This window comes from Aptenodytes patagonicus, chromosome 13 (genome assembly GCF_965638725.1).
Source record: "Aptenodytes patagonicus chromosome 13, bAptPat1.pri.cur, whole genome shotgun sequence".
NCBI lineage: Eukaryota > Metazoa > Chordata > Aves > Sphenisciformes > Spheniscidae > Aptenodytes > Aptenodytes patagonicus.
The window spans coordinates 8,752,182-8,775,041 of NC_134961.1; the positions used below are offsets into that span (position 1 = coordinate 8,752,182).

General features: G+C 38.3%; 1 protein-coding gene across 4 annotated transcripts in view; it reads right to left on the reverse strand.

Annotated features, from left to right (window-relative positions):
- Positions 1–22,860, reverse strand: part of SDK1 (sidekick cell adhesion molecule 1) — a 431,815-nt gene that overhangs the window by 151,816 nt on the left and 257,139 nt on the right. For all 4 annotated transcript variants that reach the window (XM_076350553.1, XM_076350555.1, XM_076350556.1 and 1 more), the window contains 3 exons: positions 15,760–15,871; positions 14,596–14,786; positions 5,867–5,950 (listed from right to left, as the gene is read on the reverse strand). In XM_076350553.1, coding sequence (XP_076206668.1) covers positions 5,867–5,950; positions 14,596–14,786; positions 15,760–15,871 — 387 coding nt within the window. The remainder of the gene's footprint in view (positions 1–5,866; positions 5,951–14,595; positions 14,787–15,759; positions 15,872–22,860) is intronic.

Here is a 22,860-nt window from a genome sequence, read left to right on the forward strand (position 1 = left end):
TACATTACCAACAGTAATAATACACTGCAGAACATGTGGGAATAAAACCAGCAAACAGTGAAAGGGGGAATGTTGAGAAAACATGTTATCAAATTACTTTCTTCACCCAATCATATTTCATGCTACTACAAAATAAGATTTACAGCAATTTCATGTTGAAAGCCAGAATCATGTTACTTAAACAGCAGCAGTGTGGCAATGCAGCAAGTCTTTAAGACTGTTCCATCCCAAATAAGATTCCTCTGTGCTACTGTAGCCAAGATGACAAAATAAAAAGGAAATGGCAAATTATACATAAAAAATGAAGTGCTCACATGGCTGTATTTGAGTCCTAATTTGGCAGCTTAGTTTGAGCTGAGGTACAAACAGCATGTTGCCAACAATGGGATAGCTTTAAATTATTATTATTTTTATTCGTTCTCAAGCTTCACCTGTTATTTGAAAAATGCAGACATTAGGAGAAACAAAAATCCTACCCTAGATAAAACTTACAGTCCCGTTTATTCCTGTTTTCTTTCACGTGCATGTTCTACAAACCCTGACACAGTTATTTCATGTATGTTTTTGCTGCGGTCATATCCCAGTCAGCTGGGATGAAGCAGCTGTAAATTTAGTCTATACAAACAGTGTAGGATTCTGTTTTCTTCAAGAGATGTCAGGCGCCTAGAACAGTCATACACAGATGTTCCCTTCCCGCTCCTCACATCAGACAATGTTTTATCTTTATATTCCAGAAATCCCTCACTGATCAAATACTGAGGGCCCTATGCAAGGATCTGAAATGAAGCAGATATTTTATTATGTGATTGGATAATCACAGGGGTATCAAGCTGATTTAAGTTATCTCAGCCCCAAACATGGCATTTTCATAATCGGTAACTATTTTTGAACACATATCACTTAAAACCTCAGAGCTTCACATTCCCTTGTAATAAGGTAAGGAACTGTGGACTTAAATTCATGGGTGAGTGAAATTTGTCCAAATAGAGAAAAGCAGGGTATCGCAGAAGCATCAAGGATGGGATGTCACTGATGAATTGAGCATCTGCAGACATTGGATCTCACTGCAATTTTGGCAATGACTTAAGGTTCTCGGAGCGAAAGCACTACGGGAAGATCCATATTATCATCATTACCATTTTAAAAATCTCAAAGTTAAATACTATTGTATTATACTTCCATTCATATCTTCTCTCAATGTACTTACTCTCTTTATACAGACAAAAGCTTTATTAACTCCTGGAAAGAATGTACAAACAATGTAAGGAACAATTGAAAAACAACATTCAATTGCTGCTGTTACTTTTATAAACATGTATCATTTAGTACAATCACCTCTGATGCTTTTGTTCTGCTGATCAAATAAAATGTACTCGTAATCTAGAGGGTAATCATCTCGGGAAGAAATCCACTATGTAGAGTGCATTGTCTGGTAGAGAATAGATGTAGTGTGGTAGCTTGCAATAGGCATAATTTAGATTTCATACAACAGCCCATATACAGAATTAGCGTAAATTTCAATGTTCAGAATTCTCAGCGAGAGTGTTATTCATCTCTTGAAAATCCTCCTGGGCAAATACAAATTATCACTGAGTAATGAAGAAACAGATGATGCAAAATGGAATAGTTCTCCTGGTGCTGAGAAGCCTGGAAATGATTTCAAGTTTAAATAATAGCAACTCCATTTTCCCCACACATTAGACTTGATAGGCACCTAGGAAATAATGAAATCCTACGTTCAGTACACTCAAACCTTTAACATTGGTGTCATTCTATAAATTCCATTCTACTAACAGTATTAGCAAACCTTCTAATCCTATAATCACTGTGAGATACACCTTCCTATCACCAACTCAGCTGACAAACTGAATATTACCATCTCTATTTTTCTACATTTCAGTTACAGATATCTTCCTCTACTCAAAGTTATGAGTCTGAATAATAGGATCTTATCTAAGCACTCTGATGCCTGTCAGCAGCATTCATTTGGGCTTTAGTGATCTTCCCAGAGAGATTTGTCTTCCAAGTTGTACACATTTTCTTTTATCATTTTGCTACCTCTTTGGCTATAAAGATGGTTAAAACCAGCTTCCTTTCTTCTCCTCCTCTCCTACCCCACAGCTTTCCGCCCCCCACACCCCAAAAGGAATTTTGCTCCTTTTTCTCTCTAAACACTTCTGGTGAAAAAAATTATGAACAGAAGGAAACACTTTAAAGACCTTTCGAACTATACCTTTCCAAGCAGTATCAGTCCTACCTTACTGTTTGAGAGATTACAGAGGGGCCTAAAAGATTAGTAATAATAAATAAAATAAGCTTATTTCTCAGCATGTATGCAGCACTATTCATTTATCACAGACAAATTAATCTAGTATTATAGAGGAGAAGGGACGGCAGGAAACTGAGACTCTGGTTCTGGCTTTGCCACTTTCTCTGTAACCTTGGGCAAATAATTTATGCATCTGAGGCTCAGTTTCCCCACCTGTGAAACAAATGCTTGACTCTTTGCCAAATTTAACTTACTTAAGAACCTGGATAAAAGACTCGAAATATTCACTGTGTCATTTTTGACATTTATTTTTTATTTGTTATTTATTTTTTACAGCCTTCTCTAGATCCCAGTGGCCTACTGGGGAATCCCAAAAGCATCCTTCCATCTACTCGTCTAAACAGGTAGAACTAAAGTCCAATTAACTGCACTCCCTAGACACCACCACCACTGCCTGCGGCTCTAAACTTTCTATAAGCAAATAAGAAAAAGCATTTAAAGGAAACCTATTGAAAATGCAGGCAGCAACTGCTGAAAGATATACAGCAGAGCATGGTTACTGTGCTGTCTGATACACTGAAACTCCATTACAGGGAAGTATAAAGCTAGTCTGTGCAAGTTGCAATTTTATTTACAGTTAATCTCTGCTTATACTGTGAAATTAATCTGTCTCTCACACATTCAAAGTGCACCAAGACTTGGCAAATGGGCTTTGTGCACAGAACTTGATGGGGCTGGGGGATATACAATCTGTCTTCCTATTTGTAGCAAAGGTACAGGGCAGCTTGGCAGTTCCCCCAGTGCTTTATTCTAGGCTCCTAGCTCGAAGCAGGGAGACAGCAACCTTCATTTACCCTCTTTTTAAATGCTGGCAATTGCCAGATTTGTGAAATAATGGATCAACACTCCTCTCTGTTTAATACTAGTACCTGCCCCTTACAAGTCTGTGTTATAGATACTCAGCAAAATAATCCATGTGAAGACAGGTTTCCATGCTCCTGCACCACGTTCATCAGCAAATCAGATGTACACTAAAAGAGTTCAGCAGAAATAAATTATTTTCTCTAGTAAGGGTTCCCATATCTCCAATAAGACCTCATCTGCTGAGAATGGTTATGAGCGCCCTATTAGTCCCCTTGGGAGTTAAACTGCTCAAAGGAAGAGTTAGGGTAGAAGGATGAGTTGAAGTCAAGCTCTTGTCTCCCTGATTCCTCCAGGTTTTGGGTTGGGGTTTTTTGGCAATGAAAAACATTTGAGACAGCAGATAGGTTTTTTCAGTGACAGTGAGATAGTCCAGAGATTTGTCAAATAGTTGTGCAGGATTGAAACATTTTTCAAAAAAATCTCACAATGTTTTTTTTAACTCAATTTCTCTAATGATACAACACTTAGTTTTAATTCTGCTACTTGAAAAATCTTCTCCAATAAAAAAATGTCAAAATGTTTGTCATATCACACGCTGAAACAAAGTTGGTGGCACATGGCCAGAATAAATGTCTATCTAGTCACTTTTCCTTCCTTTGAAATTGTCTTGTCTTGGATGCTCAGGCACAAAATGCAAGAACAGTCCAAGGACAAAATGCTATTTCCACCTTCTCAGCTCCAGTAATCTGTGCTTTAGCTACTTCCTGAGCCAGAGGTTGCACAGCTGTGTTTAATAGTCCTTACTGGATTTTTCTCCTATAAATGTTGTTTGTTTTTCTAAATAAGTTTTGTTTCTGATCTTAACTACTGCCTGCACGAATGACCTCCACAGTTTATGTTTTCTGAAAAAGTACTCTCTTTCCTTTACCGTACATCTCCTACCTGAAAATTTAGCTGGCTGCCTCCTCTACTTCTTGCACTAAGCAATACAGAATCATCTTCTCCTGTTCACTTTCCCATACAGCACCCGACATTCAGTCCTCTCTTTCACAAAGTGTTCCCGTCTATTTAATTTTTCATTATTCAAAACCCATGGTAGACCTCTAATTATACCATTCCTACGTTTTTTATCTTTTCTAGTTTTTCTACATCCCTCTCTCCAATAGAGCGATTAGAATTGTGTGAAGTATTTGAGATGGGGGTGCTGCCCCATGGATTCATACAGTGGCATTCTCTTTTTTTTTTTCTCTCTATTCCTTTCTTCCCAGTACCTAACATTTTGAACCATGGCTTGGCACTGAACTGATGTTTTCAGAAGACATACCTTTTCTACATAGTAATGGGTAATTTCATCTCTGTCAATAATTTCATCTGCCAGTTTATTCTCCAGTCAGTTCAAATCATCAGAACCTTCTGCGACTCTTTTGCGGTCAGTTTTAATGTTGACTATCTTGAATAATTTTATATAATCAGCAAATATTATCATCTTATTATTCACCCTCTTTTCCAGGGCATTTATGAGTATGTTGAACAGCACAGGTTCCAGCATAGATTCCTGGGGAACTCCATCGACAGCAGGTCCTGCTGTGTTTTGTTTAGAAAGCTATTAATTAACAAGACCTTGTCTCTTATAACCCGATAGCTTCATTTTTATAAGAGCCTTTTGGTAAGAGACCTCATCAAGGGCTTCTGTAATTCTACATCAGCCAGAGCACCCTTACACACATGCTTGCTTATCAGACTAACATATTTGCAAAGCTTCCCTCTAGAAAAGCAGTGTTGACTCTTTCCTACATAGAGCATACAAAAAATTGCTTAAATCATAGTGGAAATAATATAATCATGCAATAAAGAATATCTTTATCAGCTCTGATCTGGAGAAAGAACCCATCCAAACAAGCTGTTAGTTAGGTTTGAGTGGTTTTTTTAATCAAGGTTGTGTACTTTTTACGTAAGGATCTCATGGCATTTTTACGTGTATTGCTTGTTAAACTCAGCATCAGGGAAAGTGAAACAACAAAAAGTTCAGTCGCTTGCCAAAGTCATGTAGCAATTTGGTGACATAGACAAACTGGCTCTAATCACAAGACTATGATGCCTCCTATCTTACTAGCGTGGTAATAGGTGGTGCTTCTACTTCTCTGGAACTAAATCTTAGAAACCGTTTTGCTTTAGGTGAAATTCTAGACATTTGAAGCCTTTTATGTTATTAAAACACCTGCCAATTAAAAACTGCCTGTAATAGTCCTTCTGCAAAATTCTTAACTACACTTAAACGCCAGAGTTACTGACATCTCTATTCAGTATAAAAGTTCCATACTTTTTAGAAAAAAGGACATTTGAATTGTTGAAAATATTGACTGTTTTTTGCATTGCAAATGATGGGTTCCATAACCATACTCACCTCAGCTAATTTTCTGGCTCAAGACACTGATGTCTGTTATATAGAGACAACTACGAAGCAAAGGCAGGCTACCGGAGGTAAAAGAGCAGGAGTTGCCCTGCCCAACAGACAAACATGAACCTGCCGGCATTACTCATGTCTAAACTAAACTACAAGGACTGTCCAATTTTCCAAGTGCAAAGGCCATCCCTCTCCCTTGTACCTGGGATCTGTGATAATTAGCAATAACGCAGAGGCCTCAAAACATTAAAAGTTTATATAAGTTGCTTTCTTCAGTACCGGATCTAAATATATCATTCATCCAAGTTTGACCACTTCTGCACACTCACCCATCGCCTGGCACAGGATGTCCACGTCTTTCTCCACTTCAGCCAAAATCACGCTCTCGGGCTCAGCCGTAAAATATGGTGCTTCTTTAGAACAGGGAAAGCAAACAAAAGTAAACAAAGCAAGCCACAGCAAAATGAAAAATAGGTGTTGATTTAAAGATATTCATCATATAATCTCTCCACACGTGTTGTATTTAATACAGCGTATTACAAACAGACCAGTTTGCCTAAGTCTGTCTCTACTTAGAGGCGCTTTTTTTGGTAGCAAAAGCATCATAAAAAAAGCCAACATTTTTTTTGCGATGCTGAGTATGAATTCCAAAGAGTCAAGTCAATATAAGGTAAGATTTAGGGGTTTGTACTGCAAATTAATACTCAGAGCAGGGGCTACTTTTTATTTTATAGGTCTGAATCATGGAACATTTTAATTCTTTGTTCAGAAGGGCCCTCCCGAGAGATTTGTACAACGTAGCATTTTATAGGATAGTTTGCTTCAGTATCTCAAGTAAATTCCACCTCGTGAAGGCATGAAGCATGTCAAAGTGCCATAGCACGTCAGAGAGCCAACATCAGAGGATAAGTGCAGCATAATTAAAAAAAACTCTTCTCAACTGTTTTATTTCTTGAAAGCAAACAGATTTAATGCTTTAATTGAAGTTATAGTAATAATCATAAAAATCCACACTTTATCATTAGGACTAAAGAAAAGATATTAGACGTTTAATTAAACAAAGACAAGATTCCAGAAATTGTAGAGTATGCTGTCATGTAACTCTTTCTTCTATGCAGCATAAAATTGAAGAGCATCATGTCAAAGTCCCAAAGGCATTAAGGTTGCAGTAATTATCATGGTAACTAAAAACTGTCATAGTCTGTTCAATGCAATTATCATCCGAGTACTGTTTTTAGAAGCATTTTATTTGATTATAACTAGAGTGCTATTGTACCATAGACAAACTCACTGGTAAGTTTTAGAAAATACAGAAAAGACCATTTAAGTAGCTTGTGAGAACAAGTTACTTGTATTTCATTTTAAGGAAGTGAAGTGTGTTTCAAAAAAATGTCTTAAGCTACAAGATCCACCGTCATCTGAGCTAACCTTCTCTCAAATCTCTCCACCAACCATGTCTGAAAACCAGACGTGCAGTTTATATTATTGATAGGACATTAGTATTTTCATAAATAAAAACAAAATCCCATAATTTTATCCTGCAAATTATTATTTCTCCTGCTACCACCTGTAGTATAGCAAGCGTTGCTAGCATTTCACAGTGACGTGCCAGCAGGTACACATCAGCAAGCACCGGATTAGAATGCAAAAACCCCTTTCCCAGCACTCCTTCCCACTAACTACAATAAAATACTTGTTTGAGTGTACAGAACTGGGGTCTCATTTGAGCACCAATGGATATTACAATTCTGTATTCATTCCAAATAAAGTCAATCAATATTAGTCCTCAAAACCCTGTGCAGAGGAGGTGAGGTTGCAAAAGAGCCTGGACTACTCATTTACCCAGCAAAACCAATAAAACAAGCTACCTGATTTATTACATTCTAATAATATACATGTGTTAACATTATTGATCCTCTCTGCCTAAATATAAAGCTATTAATAAACATGCATAATAAGTTGTGATTTATTGCATATGATCTCATGCGTTAATCTAAACAACAAATTGAAAAGCTGAACATTTAATTGAAATTCACTGATGGCACACAGTTTGACATGTTTGATCAACTAAGTTGCTGAGTCCTCTGCAATTCATCTAAGTCCATGTTTAATTCTGAGTAAGCTTTTGCTTCTCACGCCATCCTCCAAGCCTTGCCTGATGTTTTCCTTGCGCTCCACTTTCCAGAATTTTATCTTTTTAATTTCAAAACTTTTAGCCTAGTGTCCTTACTTACTTATGTATCTGTCTGTGGACACACAAGTAAGCACCCATCTGTCCATCTCTCAAACTAAAATTTGCATCTTTCGTTCTATGGCAATTTCATTTGATTGTGAGGGGAGACAACGGGGAAACGCAGCCAAAGCAGCACAGGAGCAAGACAGCATCCAGACACATAGCCCCATATCCAGACATTCACTTCTAACTTTGGGCTGCTTCTGTGGGTGTCTCAGTGAGGTTCAAGTGTATTTTTCTCCTTTTAGGGAGTTCCTGACTGCACATCTTCCACACTCCCCTTTATAAGGCACTCAGACCTTAATGGGCCAATTTCTAAATTTGGCAACCTTCAGCTACCAGCTCTCAAACCTTCTCCTAGATCAGCAACATATTCACACACCAGTGATAAACTTGCAGATTTATCTTCAACCTGGGCCTGCAGTCCAGCTGCAAAGCACTTCATGTGACCATGCTAGTGGTTCCATGACTACTGCTTATGTGCTGCTCTTGCACACAGTTTCTGCGGTTATACTCGGCATATTTATACAGTCTGCTTTCCCAGTGCCTCTCCCAAAATCCTATCCTACAATCTGTGCTCCTTCCTTTAAATCCCATACAGGCTGTTATGCCACCCTCGAAGAAATTTATTACATTAAGAAATGCTTAAGTGAGCAGGTATCAAGCAATGAATTACCTGACAAGGAACCTGAAGTCAGTGACAACTGTCACTTAGCAAATGGGATGTGATGTTATAAAAGGAAGATTCACATCAGCTTTTTTTGAAAGAAGCAGGGAGAAATGGAAGCAGACGAGAGAAAAAGAGTAAGAGCAGCAGAAAGATGCAATCTAAAGGCCACAGACAACTCCCAGAGGACTTTCAGGGTGTAGGTGTGCCAACAGATACGATTTCCAGTTTTCATCAAGCCCAGACCCACCTTTTCCCTTACACTAAAGCCTGCTGAACTCAATTCTCACAGCCATTCCAGCAGCTGGAAGCCTGCCAAATGCTACAATTGACACAGAGGGGTCGAGAGGCTGAGGCAACAACTGCCCGTAGAGGAGTCGGATCTTATTCTTGCGTGACAAGCACAGATACAGAAAACCTTCCAGAAGCAACTCTACAATTTACTGATTACCTACCTGCTTCTGCTGCCTGGAGACAGAGACAAGCCTGGGTGGGAAGACAAGGCTAATTCATAAGGGAATTCTGGAAGATCTAGAATACCATGTGGACAACAGTGCTGTGGCATCCCAAGTCTAATATACATGGCAAATTAGTCTTGGTGATTTAAGGTATGAGAGGATCACAGCAGTATTGGTGCAGGTATACTCCTGGGACTTTGAGGGAAATGAAACAGTGATTTCCATGCAAGCTGTGCTGCCTTTCCACATGCACGTGTCTTACGCTAGCAATATGGATGCTCAAAAGGTCCTTTGCAGTGAGGGTCTATGGCTTCAACAGAACTCAGGCTGTGGAAGAAATAGCTCTAGTTACAGGTGCTAGACAACTGAAATCTACGCTCCTCACTTTTCAGATGAGTCAGATGTATCATCTGCACATCAGGTGTGTGCCTGAGGGCCTGTAGACCCAGCATAAATTGCAAGTGAAAAATTCAGGTCATCTCAGTTTGGGTGCTATACTCTACCTGGTGAATAACTATCAGAAAAAGGCCATAAAAATGCAGTAATATTAATAGGGGTCAGATAGCATTCTGAAGGGGCATTCCGGCTGTCTGTATATATGACTCTACCGCATATTTATAAGGCTTGGTTTGAATCACGCGATATGAATTTGAACATTTATTGTTGTGGGCAATAATCATGTGTAGAAATTTAATATGTTTGGTGAAATTACAATGTCTTCCAAACTATACAATATGCCAGACACAAGCCCCCAGACACAGCGATTTCTAGAAATGACAGTAGTCTGTTGGTATCGGGTCAAACATTAATTTTTTTTTTTTTAAATTATAGAATCACAACAGTTAGAATAGGAAAGGCCCCATTACACCGAGTTCACCCTGCTGGCAGTGCAGCATGCCATGCAGTGAGAGGGGTCACATCTCATATTACACTGAAAGAAACAGATGCTGTATTGTTCAGATATTGTATTGGCGTTTGACTGATCTTAACTAAAAGGTCAAGAACAAGCAAAGGGGAAAAAGAATATTTGAATATAAATGCACGCTTTTAATAGTTGTTGAGGGTTTCAGGGTTTTTTTGCACTACAGACATCATTGAAAAGATAGCCTCTCTGCAAAGCCCTTGGGAGCCTGCAAAATTTGATACTGTTCTAACTTCCCACACACAGAGTTCCATGGTCACTGATTTTAACATTCAAAAGATAGCAGTCAGCATCCATTACATACCCTTCAAGCTGCATTGGAGATGTGTGACCTAATCCTAGATACATACATGAAAGTCAGAAAGAACAGAGAAAGCCCCAAGGGCTCCTCCAAAGCTGAAATTCCTGCATCACTCAGAAATTCAGGCCTGCATATTTAAGAGGAAAATTGAGCCTTAAACATGGAAGCCTTTCTCTAGCATTGCCATAAACTAATTTATTTGGTGAATATCCTGTAGAGAAAGGGGAACTGGAAACTTGAGAGCCCCTTGTAGGTACAAAGTCAGTAACTCCAGACAGCAGATCAGACTGACCATGCTGAGAGAAGCCACATTGTGTATGCAGGTATAACAGGTTCCTTGAAACAGGATTTTTCTTTGCATGAATATCAGGTTAAAACAGAAAGAGATGAAAAGGTACTCTTAAGTTTCTTGCTGCTACCCTTCCTGCAAGCTGCAGTCTGTGTGTTCTAAAACCTTAGAGCAGCACAGGGAACACATCTCCTGTTTGCAGAACTGAAAGAAGGTAGAACTTCTCCTGAATGTCAGAGACACAACTAGACTCCCCAGAAGTCCCGTTACTTCACTGTGGTATAGGTCCTGTGCGCATTCGAGGCCAAGGCAACATGTCTGCGTCCATCTCAAGAACCTCTGAGGCTCGCCAAATGAAAGATTGCCAACATTTCTCTGCTTTGAGCCCAAACTGAAGTTCAGGTAAGTCCAAAGACATTTTATATTATAGTTTTCCTGAAAACTCTTATTCTTTTCTTATGCCCAGTACACGAACACAGTCATCATGGTCTTTTCTTAAGCACAATACATGAATGCAATCATCATGGAACAATTCTTTCCTCTGCTTTCAAGACATCGTTTGTAGTGTTTCAAAGTGTCTAAGCTAGAGCCACAAGAGCTATTGTTTCCAGAGATCGGAGCACAAGGTATCGAGGTAGCTAGCTGCAGAGGAAAATAACTTCTGTTCTGACAGTTGTATATACATTCAATGCAAATTCATGAACAACAGCAATGCACAAAGGTGGCCCTTCTGCATCTCCACCCTTGCTCCTGGATAAGTACAGTGAAGGAGGAATAGCCCTATAGTTCACCTCAGAGCCTAGCCAGGTGGGCCCTCCATATTAACATTAGAATTTTTCTGATGTGTTCCTGAATCCCACGATCCTTGTATCCATACCTGATGGGAACGAACCAGGGTAGCCTTTAAGAGAGAGACAGACCTACCACACTCCCCTATCGTCCTATTTTCAGAAAGAAATCTATCTAGCTGGGAGGTAAAAATTCTCTCTAGGAAACACCAAGATGAGAATAATATGTCTATTAATGCAGTTGTTCTGGGCACAAAACTGCTCCGAAAAGAAGGGAAGCCCTCTACTGTGATTCTGCTTTATTCCGTCCTATTCCTTTGGCCAGGCCAACAGGGCTTCAACACCTCATTGTACCAGGCCATTCTTTCTAATTGTTTTTCTCCTCAGTTTGTTCAGATTTTACTTTGTGACTGCATCTGATTTAAAGACCAGTATGGATTTCATGTAGTGGAAGAGTTTCATTCCTCATTTTCTTAAGCTCCTAAAATTCATAATTTCCCATAGAACAATCACTTAAAAAATGACTGTTGCAATTTGTCGCTAACGGAACTTGCAGAACTGGAGCAGAAGAATTTAAGATTAGCTCACTGTTCAAATTGGTTTGCTCACGAGAAGACTCCTTAAATTACTTAATCTTCAAACTGTTAGTGATAAAACAAATGTGCTCTTATCTAATCTGCAACAAATCTTTCCCAAACTGTTGGCTCTGCCAACTGAGGAACATGCTACCCTTTAAAAATTTATAACAACTGCAGCTAATAAAACCAGGGTTTGGAACCACCTCAGTTTATCTTTGCTGGAACAATATGAAGATGTCAGAAAGCTCTTTGCCACATTGAGAAGAAAATTGCAGTGCAGCACAAGACTACAGGATTTTCTTCTTGTTCATGCAGTACTACTTTATTATATTAGAGATTCAGATTTTTCAAATATTACTGTGATTTTAATTTACAAACTGAGATGTACTCTCAGAAATATTCAGAAAAAATTCAGAGATAATATTGTACATCACAAATAATAATTTGAACTGAGCACATGCCTTTGTACGAAGTTCTACTGCACGAAGTTCTACTGCCTTCTAATAAAGCTCTTGTCACCATCTGAGCCCCCACTCAGGTTATGTGACTTCTTTTAGCTGGGAAAGGCAAGGACTGATATATTTGTAAAAAAGCTTCAATCAACTCAGTATTTGTGATATCTTTGATACATCTTTTTATCGCTACTCCTATTCTACCAGTTAATAGCAAAATATTTTTTCTATTAATCCACAAAAGCTCTCATTACCATACTATTGAGGGTCTGTATTTGATTTATCCCAATCATTTTGAAAACCAACCTCTTCTATTAACACAATTTCCTTTTTCTGTTTGTCAAGACTCCTTATTAAGTCCACACTGTGTTATTCTCCCAAGAAGCACAGCTCATTATCAGGTCACTATCAACATGTACACACTACAAATATTTTATACATGCAAATGGACAAGCATACTTGATTTTCTGTAAGTACTACTCCAGTAGGCTATGAGGGATACACTGCAAAAACCCTTAGGTTTCAATCTTGTCTGCACTTTCCTCTAGAACCTGTCCCTTGACTAATTAAACGATGGCCAAAACCATCCAAGAACTGTAAGGCTGAATATAAGTTATGCATTAACTACTAATCCTTTGATTTGGCTTTCTGTTTAGAATTAGAGATCCATCCTGCAGCTCAAGAAACTCATAAATAAAGAAATCTATCAGGCTTTGCTGACACATTGAGTAAACACCTGCAACTGAAGTGTCTTGTTCCATCAGAAGGAAATAAAAGTAATTGGTAACCAATTTGTTTCTGCTTTCTTTCATCTGCTTGTTCTTATCTACAGGCCTTTTCATAACTTCATTCCCTGACAGCCCCCTAAAACTGGGTAAGAAATAAATAAAACATTTAAAAAATCAGAGAGCAGATAAGCTACTAAAGAAAGGCAGCACTGCTAGTTTAATATGATTCCCCAATGACTGTTTCTCAGTTTTATTGTAACTGTATTTAAGAATCTTTTACATTAACTGAGGGGCTGCCTTAAGTATTGCATTAGGCTGGATCTGACAGCAAAGCAGCAAAGTGAAGCTAGTTACCATAAAATCTTATGAATAAGGGAGAGTTTAAACAAAAACCATAAATAAGTGAAATCCGTCTCTGCTCCTTAAAGGGAAGGGAAGCCGCAAGGTAATAATTCTAAGAAACAGAGTACAAAGAAAAAGACTGGAACCAAACTTCATCCAGTAAGTAATAAATATAACAGACACACAGTGCTACAAATGAACCTGGAACAGAGCTTTGTAGAGAGAAGAGCTGTTTTCTTATCTAGCATGAACTACTATAAATTGCTTTAGTAGAATACAGACCATAGAGCAGTCTTTAAAATTGTATTTTCAGAAGGCTAGAAGAGTGTAGAGAATTGTGTGCTGAATTCCCACTGCAACGCACTACGGAAATGCACGTGCATGATTTCTGATCAACACTGAAACTTGTATCATTGCCAGAGCAATAACCTCTCCAGGACACTTGCACAGTTATTACTGGGACTATTACATAAAAGCTAGACTTTACACAATCAGCTCTGGCTTAAAACATCTAAATGTGTCTGTTCTAAAACATCTCTTTTATTCTAAAAGTCCTAAAAACTCTATACTGTGTGCAGAGTGCTAATTTGCTTTATTATATCAGGACATGACATGCACTGTAACTACCATTTCCAAATGACAACCTTGCTACAGCAAAACTCCAACACAGAGGTGGTGGTGGAAACAGGCAGTGAAAGGGCACTAATGTCCCTTTAAAAATATTAAGTCCCAAGTTTCCCTTGGAGTCAAAGGTCTAGCACGTAACACCAATTTTAATGGTATTTCCTTCTCCCTTTTGTTACCTCAGTAATGATATCGCCTGCCTCTGTGCTCAGGAACGTCCTTGGCCCCCTGACTGGCACTTGCAACAGGCAACGCACAGAAGTGCTCCTAAAAGGCTTCTTTCGGAAATACAGGCACTTGACATATTAAAACTAGATGTAAGTAAGCTGGGAGTTAATCAGGATTTATTGCATCTAAGAGCCAAGATGTGGAAGCTGCCCAATAACGATTTTACTACTATATTTCCCCAACTTCTGATTAAACGTATAGTTTCACAAGGGATTCAGAATCACATCAGTGTTAAAAAAAAAACCACAAACTTTTTGATGAATTTATATTCATGGGGAAGAACAGCTGAATTAATGTGGAAGATAACCCTCTTTCACCTCCTTTGTTCCGTTCTCCAAAGAAAGGTTCAAATGTAAGGTCAATGAAATATTAAAATATCAATTTTATTTCCTATTATACCTCAGTCCAGAGCCTGTTTTACTAAAAAACACATTGCCTTGAGAATTACCCATTATAGAAAGGAAGGCTTTCGCTCTTGCTGGTTCCTCTGTGCTGTCTCTCAATTTTGCTTCACAGAAGTACATCCCCACATCAGCAGAGGTTGGGTTGGTGATAGTGAGTCGTCTCCCAAAACTGCTAATGCCACTGGTTATTTTTACTCCATTTCTCTTCCAGGTCATGCTTAGTCTCTCAAGAGGTCTGCCGAGGTTTAAAAAAAAAAAAACACACACAAGAATACAACAATAAAATATATATATTACAGAACAGTCTTGTCTGCAGTTATATACAGATTATAAAACTTCCGTAAGTTTCCTCTATCCCTGACATTCGCTATCAAGAAGTAAATGCATATATAACTTCTACATATCAAGACTACAGACTACTCAAGTGGCATTATGCAAGTACAGCTAATTGATACAGCAATAGAACTTTAGCGCTAATAATTTGATTTCTCTAAGCAAAAGGAGTAAATACCGCTATGGGAATCAGCTGCACGGGAAGTGCTTTCATTATAACTCAATTATCAAAACAATATTAACCATATCGAGAACATCTCTGCCCTCAGGGGGGAAAGCGAATCAGTTGGTCTTCTTACCATCTAAGGACCTCAACTATTCATTTCCACTGGAATTCAATGCTATTCAAGGCCAACTAGATGGAAACATAGGAGGAATGCTGTGAACTCTATATTATGGTGCATTATGAACAGTTGAGCAATAATCACTGTAAAATGAGAGCATCTGTAATAAATTACTTCATAGGAGATCCTCGCTAATTTATTTACTAGAAAGCACAGACTGTTCAACAATATCACCTTTCATGTCAATAGGCAATATAGCTGAAATATTATTAACCCTTAACATAACTTTTTCCTTAAGATAATGTCTGCTGATTGAACACCACCATGCTTCTTTTCCTTACCGTGTGAGTAACAGGGGGGAAAGTGACTCTGCCTATATCATTATTTGGCCAGAAAAATCAATATGTTTAATTCAGTAATGTTGGACAAACAAGATTATTCATAAGGTTACTTTGAAGAGCAAGCTACATGCTGCATTCTGCTTCAATCATTAAAATAATAAGAAAAATGGAAAATAACTTCCTATGTCCTTCTCAGTAAAGGACAGTGCATTAAAATTAGTTCCTTATAACCCCACTGCTTTTACAATACCTTGCATTGGCCACACACTCCAGCGTGATTTCACTTTTCCCTGCTACAATGCTTGTATTCTGTGGAGGGATTACAATGACGGGAGCCACGGTGTCAGACGGGTCTGTGGCACCTGCACGGGCAGCAAGAAACCTTGTGAAGACTCTGTACACCTGCAAACAGCAAGGACTGACACGTTCCAGGCAAAGGATCTCGTCAAGCGACACAGCTGCAAATTTCACTCCTCAACCTCACCATGGATTTTAATCTCCTCATTAAGGGGAGATCTTCAGCATGACCATTCTCGATGGCTTTCATTATACTGTACAAACACTGTTTCAATATACCCAGCTTGGTATCATTCAAAGCACGTAACTCGCAAGAACTACTCCCAGATGGAGTGCAGGGGCCATTCTCAAAGAGAGAGCAAATAAATTAAGCATCCTAAAGGTTTTCTATTGTTGAGCACTTTTATTTTTATCAAACACTTGCTGACTTATAATTTTAAGACCTTTTCATGTTTTGTTTAATCTTACCACTTCCATACCATTTCAAAAGAGTCTGCCAATACTCATGTTAGTTCTTTAAAAAGATTTTACACACTGGGGAACAAATATAAAATTAACAAAGCAGCATATCACAGCAACTTCAATCCCTTTTTCTTATCAGGAAAGTAAATAACCCAAATCTGCTACTCTTTTGTGAGGCATCATACTGTAAATAATTTAGCTTATGCAACAGTCAGCAGACACTTAAAAAATGGTAAAAAGGCTGCTTGTAAATTTTCTCTGTATACATTTAGTAAGTGAATTAAAATACCCATGTATTCATAGGTACTTTGCTTCAAGCAACTCATTTGGGAAAGAAAAATTAGCTATTTTTCAGCTTGAATAACAGAGTAATAAAATTCTCTAAAGATACAGAATCCAATAAACGAATTATAGGGAAAAGTAATGAAAATAAAACTAAACTGATGGAAAAAAGCAAGCCCATTCATCAAATGTTTCTGCAAAGGAGGCTAGCCCATGCCCATTAAGCAGAACGGGAAACTGGCAAGTGCAAGGTATGAACCCTGATGTTTAAGATAATTCCCTAAAGAATAGAAAATGTATAGAAGGTTCTTTGCTTATCTCCTACCAAGCATGCCAAAAGCCATTTGACATTTGATTTCACTTGTTGGATAGACAAAGGTTTTGGTAATGGGGCTCAGAAAGTTCAGAAGATTAGCAGATTTCTGAATTACTGAATGACAAAATTTTTACCTTTTGATGTTTTTGTAATTGGTAGCAAATAGCGTACTGTGGGAGATGAAAGCATGTAATATAATTTCAAAATTTTAAGAATACCACCCACACATCTGAATAAATTCAAGCATCCAAAAATAGTACTTAAGGAAGTGGTAAGCATATATTTATTTCTTCTCGTAAATATGCTCTGTTGACCTGACACAGCATCTATATGCAATTCACATGGGATCTCAAAAAACAAGCTTTTAGTAGTTTTTACTTCTGCTCAACAACATTCCTGGAAATATGATCCTATCAGGTAGCAAATCTATTTTCTAAGATTATTTCCATGGTGGTCTTATAGGTATTCATGGCAGGAATTTTCCAAAGAGTAATTGAAAAAATAGGAAACAAGCAGCAGATTAGTTGCTTGTTACTGATGAGAAGAAATAACTTCAGCATTACTGTTCACCACTACTTCTGCACAAGATGAAGGTTTACGACAGTAAATGCTAGATGATCAACAAACGAGTTACTAATTTGGCAGTAATCATTTCTTATTTCCATCTGGAAAAGAGGAAAACCACTTGTTTGACTTATCAGCTTCCCTGAAGAATGGCTCAACCCCACTAAAACCAGCCGAAGAGAAGCCAGCTTTGTTGTAACCTCTAGGAGTTCACCATGTGCGAGCGGCTCTTTGTGCAGTGAGCAGATAAGCATGGGAAATAAAAGTGCACGTTACTCCGCCTGCAACCAGGAAAACGTAAGATTTCTTTGACTTTCTTTCCGATGGTAACAAGAATCTAAACAAAGTATGTGCTTATTTTCATTTTGTACCATCCCTGAAACAAATCTATTAAAAGCAGGCTCTTGATAAAGATGTTGAGCTAATACCGACGTGATACAGAGGGCTCATCAAAATGGTTAGCACTTGCATTCTAAGTAATATACCTACAAAGGTCAGCTGCAGATGTAACAAGCATATACAGAAAACAACAACATTTCAAAGTATTATCTAAACAGTACATAGACAGCATGCATATTCCTATTTCATATTCAAAGACAGTTTAAGGTTCCCTTTGCAGTACAAAGAAACCACCTGCCATAATTCACTCTGGCCCCAATCCTGCCAAATAAAACCCAACAGGGACATTCCCATGGTTCCTTTTGCAGGAGGTAGTTTGCAGCTTTGTTTCATGGCTAATCAAAATATCAAAGGAGGAATTTGGTTTTACTTTAGAGTAAAAAAATCTCAGTAGGGCTGTAACATGGGATCTGCGTGTCCGCCCCATCCTTTCAGAACTCATCCTTTTGTAAGAAATCCACAGGTTGGAATATCTGAGTAGCTAGGCTCCTAAGCTAGGTAAGGAGTAACACTGTGATTTTGTTTTGATGATGTGACACAGCAAATCAGACTTCAGTTGGGCTGTAGAAGGTAGAGAGCTATTTCAAACAATCAGATAATGAAAAACCACCCAGACTTTCCAAGTTTCTTATCCTACCTGTCAATAAAGCCACTCCATCCCTCTCCTACCTCCTAATGCACTACACTTGACATGATTTTACTTGACTGGTGCCACACTAAAGTACAAGGAAGAATGTCATTGTTAGTAAACAGATATTTTCTTTGAAAATCCTTCATAGAAAACAATTGAATTTTTTTTTCTCTTCTTCACTGTTCCTTTTTTACTTAATCAGACTTTTTCTTGTCCCCATTTTCTAGGTCTCTGCTGTTTCCTTCTGGATTTTCATCACCTCTTCCTCCTCTGCCTCCCCTCCCTCAGGCAGCTTCTCTGCACTTGTCACTGGCCATTTCCCCTCCCTGCCATCCCCTGTTCCCCTATGGATGTTTCACATCATTTAAGAACTACTCAATTTCCCATATATCCTTTATTTTAATGATTGAGCTTCCGTTTCTCTGAAGGAGATATTTGTTAAAGACACTAAAATGGGAGAGCAATACAAATGCATACAAGAACACAGTTATGGTGAGATGAGTTTGCTAATAGGGCACCACCATTCCCACCCATATTCTATCTTTTCTGAAAGAAAAGATCTTCTTTCCTTTCTATCTGCTTTCTGAACCCCTCGCCTCAGCTAAGAAAGCAAAGCAACATTAGGGAAAAACACTGACCCCAGAACTGTAGCCAAGGGATGCCTCACTATTAGACATAATAAGTCTGCAGGGAACTTGTAGGAAGCTGCAGAGATAAGACTGAACAGCATTTGAAGAACACTGAAGGGATGTGCTCTTAATCTGATTCTAGTCCTTAATAGATGACTGGACAGAAGGACTACCACAGGCAAGAGTCCCAATCCAGAGTTTTCTCCAAAAAAGAGCACGCTCTGCTTGCTTTCACATTGTACCTATTTTAGCCACAGCACTCTCAGTATTTCCAATCTTCCCTTTGCTTCTAAACCTTCTCATTAGACACTGTCTTAATTATTACCGGTATCTACTAGGGCCCAGTAACTGAAGTGCCTTCAGGACCAGCCCCAACTAGTCTTTGCAGCTTGACTACCATAACACCAAAGACACTGACTGACAAGCGGAGGGAGCTTATCTCGCAGCTGTTTCAGTGGTCCTCATCCCCAGCTGCTCATGAAGCAGTTGGTGAACTGCTGCTATTTACCACCCAAAATATTAAGGTAAATTGGCACAAATATTATTTTTCCATATTAGACTTTTTTAAAAAGAGGGGGAAAAAAAGAGCCAAAAAAATAGAAAAATTGGGAGGGGGAGGCGGGGGGGGAAGAGAGAGAGAAAATGGAAAGGAGACTATCTGGGGGTTTTCTCTCCCTCTAAACATGAACTCCTCTCCAGACTGTGGCATTCAAGAATCTGGCAATTCTGCACAAAGCAGAGATATATTGAGAGAAGAGAGGAAAAGAGAGTGTGAACATCTCTTGCATGGTCTATTCGTTTTTATCACCAGTGGCTGCGCATGACTGCACAACGCCGATCTTGGATCACACTGAACTTCCCCCTTCTCTCCTCCTGTCTGACCAAGAAGGAAACCCATCCCAAGTGGTCTGTAACACTGATTTTTTAATACTGATGAGCTGCAGAATTTTTAATCTATTATTTAAGTACAGTAATTATGTAGACTGCCGTATCATCTCTGAAAAGACTAGTTTTATCTCTCTACGTATATTGCCATGTAAGGTACAGGGAACTTTAAATATTGTAATTTACAGTTTATAAAGATCACAGACTTTATCAAAGCCACTTGGGTGCTTCATTTTCCCAACTGAGAAGAAATCTCACTCAGGCCATACGACTGAAGATACAAAAGGTGATTTCCCCTTCAGAAACATAGAAACATCAGGTCCTTTCCCAGATTTTACATTATGGCATGCAAAGTTTACCTATATCTTTCTTTGTGGTGCAGAATATTAAGAGAGTATTACTTCAATGGATGCTCAAATTAATCTCAGAGAGATACAGTGCAAACCAGCCTTAATAAAAGGTAAGAGAAAGTGTTTATTTCTTGAAAGAAGTAATAGCTTGAGTTCAGACTTGAGAAAAACGGCAAGTTTTATTTTTGAGGCTGAGCAATTAAATTGCTTATAGGTCCCAACCCTTTCAAAACACTTAATACAAACAAGGTGACCGTGAGCAGGAGGAGTGAGGATTGCCTAAATAATCACTCAGATCACCCTCATTTACTTAGTATGGGATAGAGCCTGCAATGTGATGTTGGCTGCTAGTCATTCCTACCCTTAGTTACTACTGCAATTACTTCTCAGCATCCTGTTTTCAGTGAAGAAGGAATCCCACAGGAATCAGTATCCAAAAATAGATTCACTTCTTCATATTACAAAATTTGTCGAAGGCAGACAAACACTTTGCAGAAAAAATCACCAGTACGCTACCCTCAAGCTAATGGAGAAACTGAATACTTCAACAGAACTTCAAAACCGTTTAGAAGCTAACCTGGGAGAAAAAGATTAGAAAACCTTCACCATAACCTTCCTACAGACTTTCAGACTTGCACAGTATGCAGAAACGCTTTCACAATTACTGTGCAGGATACATGCAAAGCTTCATGTTACCAAATGATGTATACCTATATTAGCAAAAAGCAGAATAGGAGATAAGAGTCTAATACAAATAGCAAGAATATTACATATAAATAGTTCAACATTATGGCATCAAGAATGTGCAACCTCTGCCTATGTAACATGGAATATGAGAAAAGAGGAGAAATGAGAACCACACAGCACTTATGATTGCTTGAGGGGAAAAAAAAAAAGACCTTACAAATACAAACTGTCTAACGGAATACATTTCACTTTTTCCAGGTACAACCTGCAGATGGTTTGGATTATCAACCCATAACAGATTAATGCCCCTTTCCCTTTCCAGTACAAGATACACAACAGGAATTGGATCCTGATCAATAATAGATTATCTTCCCTTCCCTTCTGCAGTACAAGATGCACAACAGGAACTGGAGCCTGATCAACAGACTAGCAAATGCTGACAACCACCTGCGGGCACGAGAGAGAAGCATTGAGCAAATAATGAAAAAAAGTATATTTCTCAATCATAAAACTCTATCCTAAAACATGGCTTGTCTAGTTGTTCCCTACTTATTAGAGTGATTATTAACTGGTTATACAATGAAAGAGTGTTAAGATGATAAAAGTTACCATTTCATTTTTTCACTTTTATTCCAGCAAGGACTGTATTAATTTTCAAGAAAAGGGAAATGCTTGGTATTGCCGTGCACTGTACAGGCCTCTGCTCAGATTTCTAGATGTAAAGGAAAATAACAGACGCTTTCCTGTGAGGATTCTTGGTCACATTTGTTTAGTTTGATGAATAACATTAAAACTCCAGATGGAGTTTTTTTTGAGTCAAAAGTACGTATTTACAAAATAATTAGCAATCTAATGGCACAGAGTTGGTGTATGAAGAATTATGACTTTTCAGTACCCGAGGATATCTTAAGACTCCTCAAAATGTATATATTAGCATAATTTCTGATATTGAATCTTTGAGAAACTACACTCTAGCCTCGAAAGAGTAAATAAGCAACAACATAAAAACTTAGCTTTGTGGATCAAACTTGTAGTGAAAACGGCCTAGTTGTTTGAATCAATCACAGCAAGTGAATTCTTATATATACAGTCCTCCTCTCAATCCAGACATCAGACATCATGACATGTAAATAAAACACCAGATATAAAAAAATGTTTACAAAACACAATACAAGCAAAACAAGTGAATAATCTCGGTCAGTTATATTTATTAACTCAATATAATATTCTTGTCAACGTGACTAAGCTTTGTCCACATCAGATCAAACACGATTCATTTCCACAGCAAGTAAAGTAAACAAACAAACAACAACAAAAAGGGGTGAATAATAGAATAATACCCCAACAAAATACAGCAAGCAGATCGCAAACTAAATAGCCAGTGTACAAGGGGGGACATGGCAAAGAGAAGCAATTATGAAAGATTTCGTTAACAATTGTTGAGGAAGCCACACATACATTAATCTCGGCTGACTCGCCCATGCCATAAAGCAGTGCCTGAAACCCTGCACTCTTTCCTTTTCTGTCCACCCCTTCTGGGCCCATGTGACACACCGCATGTTACAACAGTACTTCTGATGCATTTAACTTTGAAAAATAAAATTACCCAAAGAAATTGACCTACCAGTCAAACTTGCAATTCTGCAAGCAGTTCAAAATGCACTTAACTTCAGGTACTCGCTGGTCAGTTTGAAGACAGTGAAAATACTCACATTCCTAATTTAAGTAGATATATAGTATTAGAGAAACAGAACCTTAAAGGAGAAAACGAAAAAAATATATCAATTATGCAAAATGTTGGCAAGAAGAAATGTGTATGGAGCTTTCTGCTGTTTGAAGCAGAGGACTA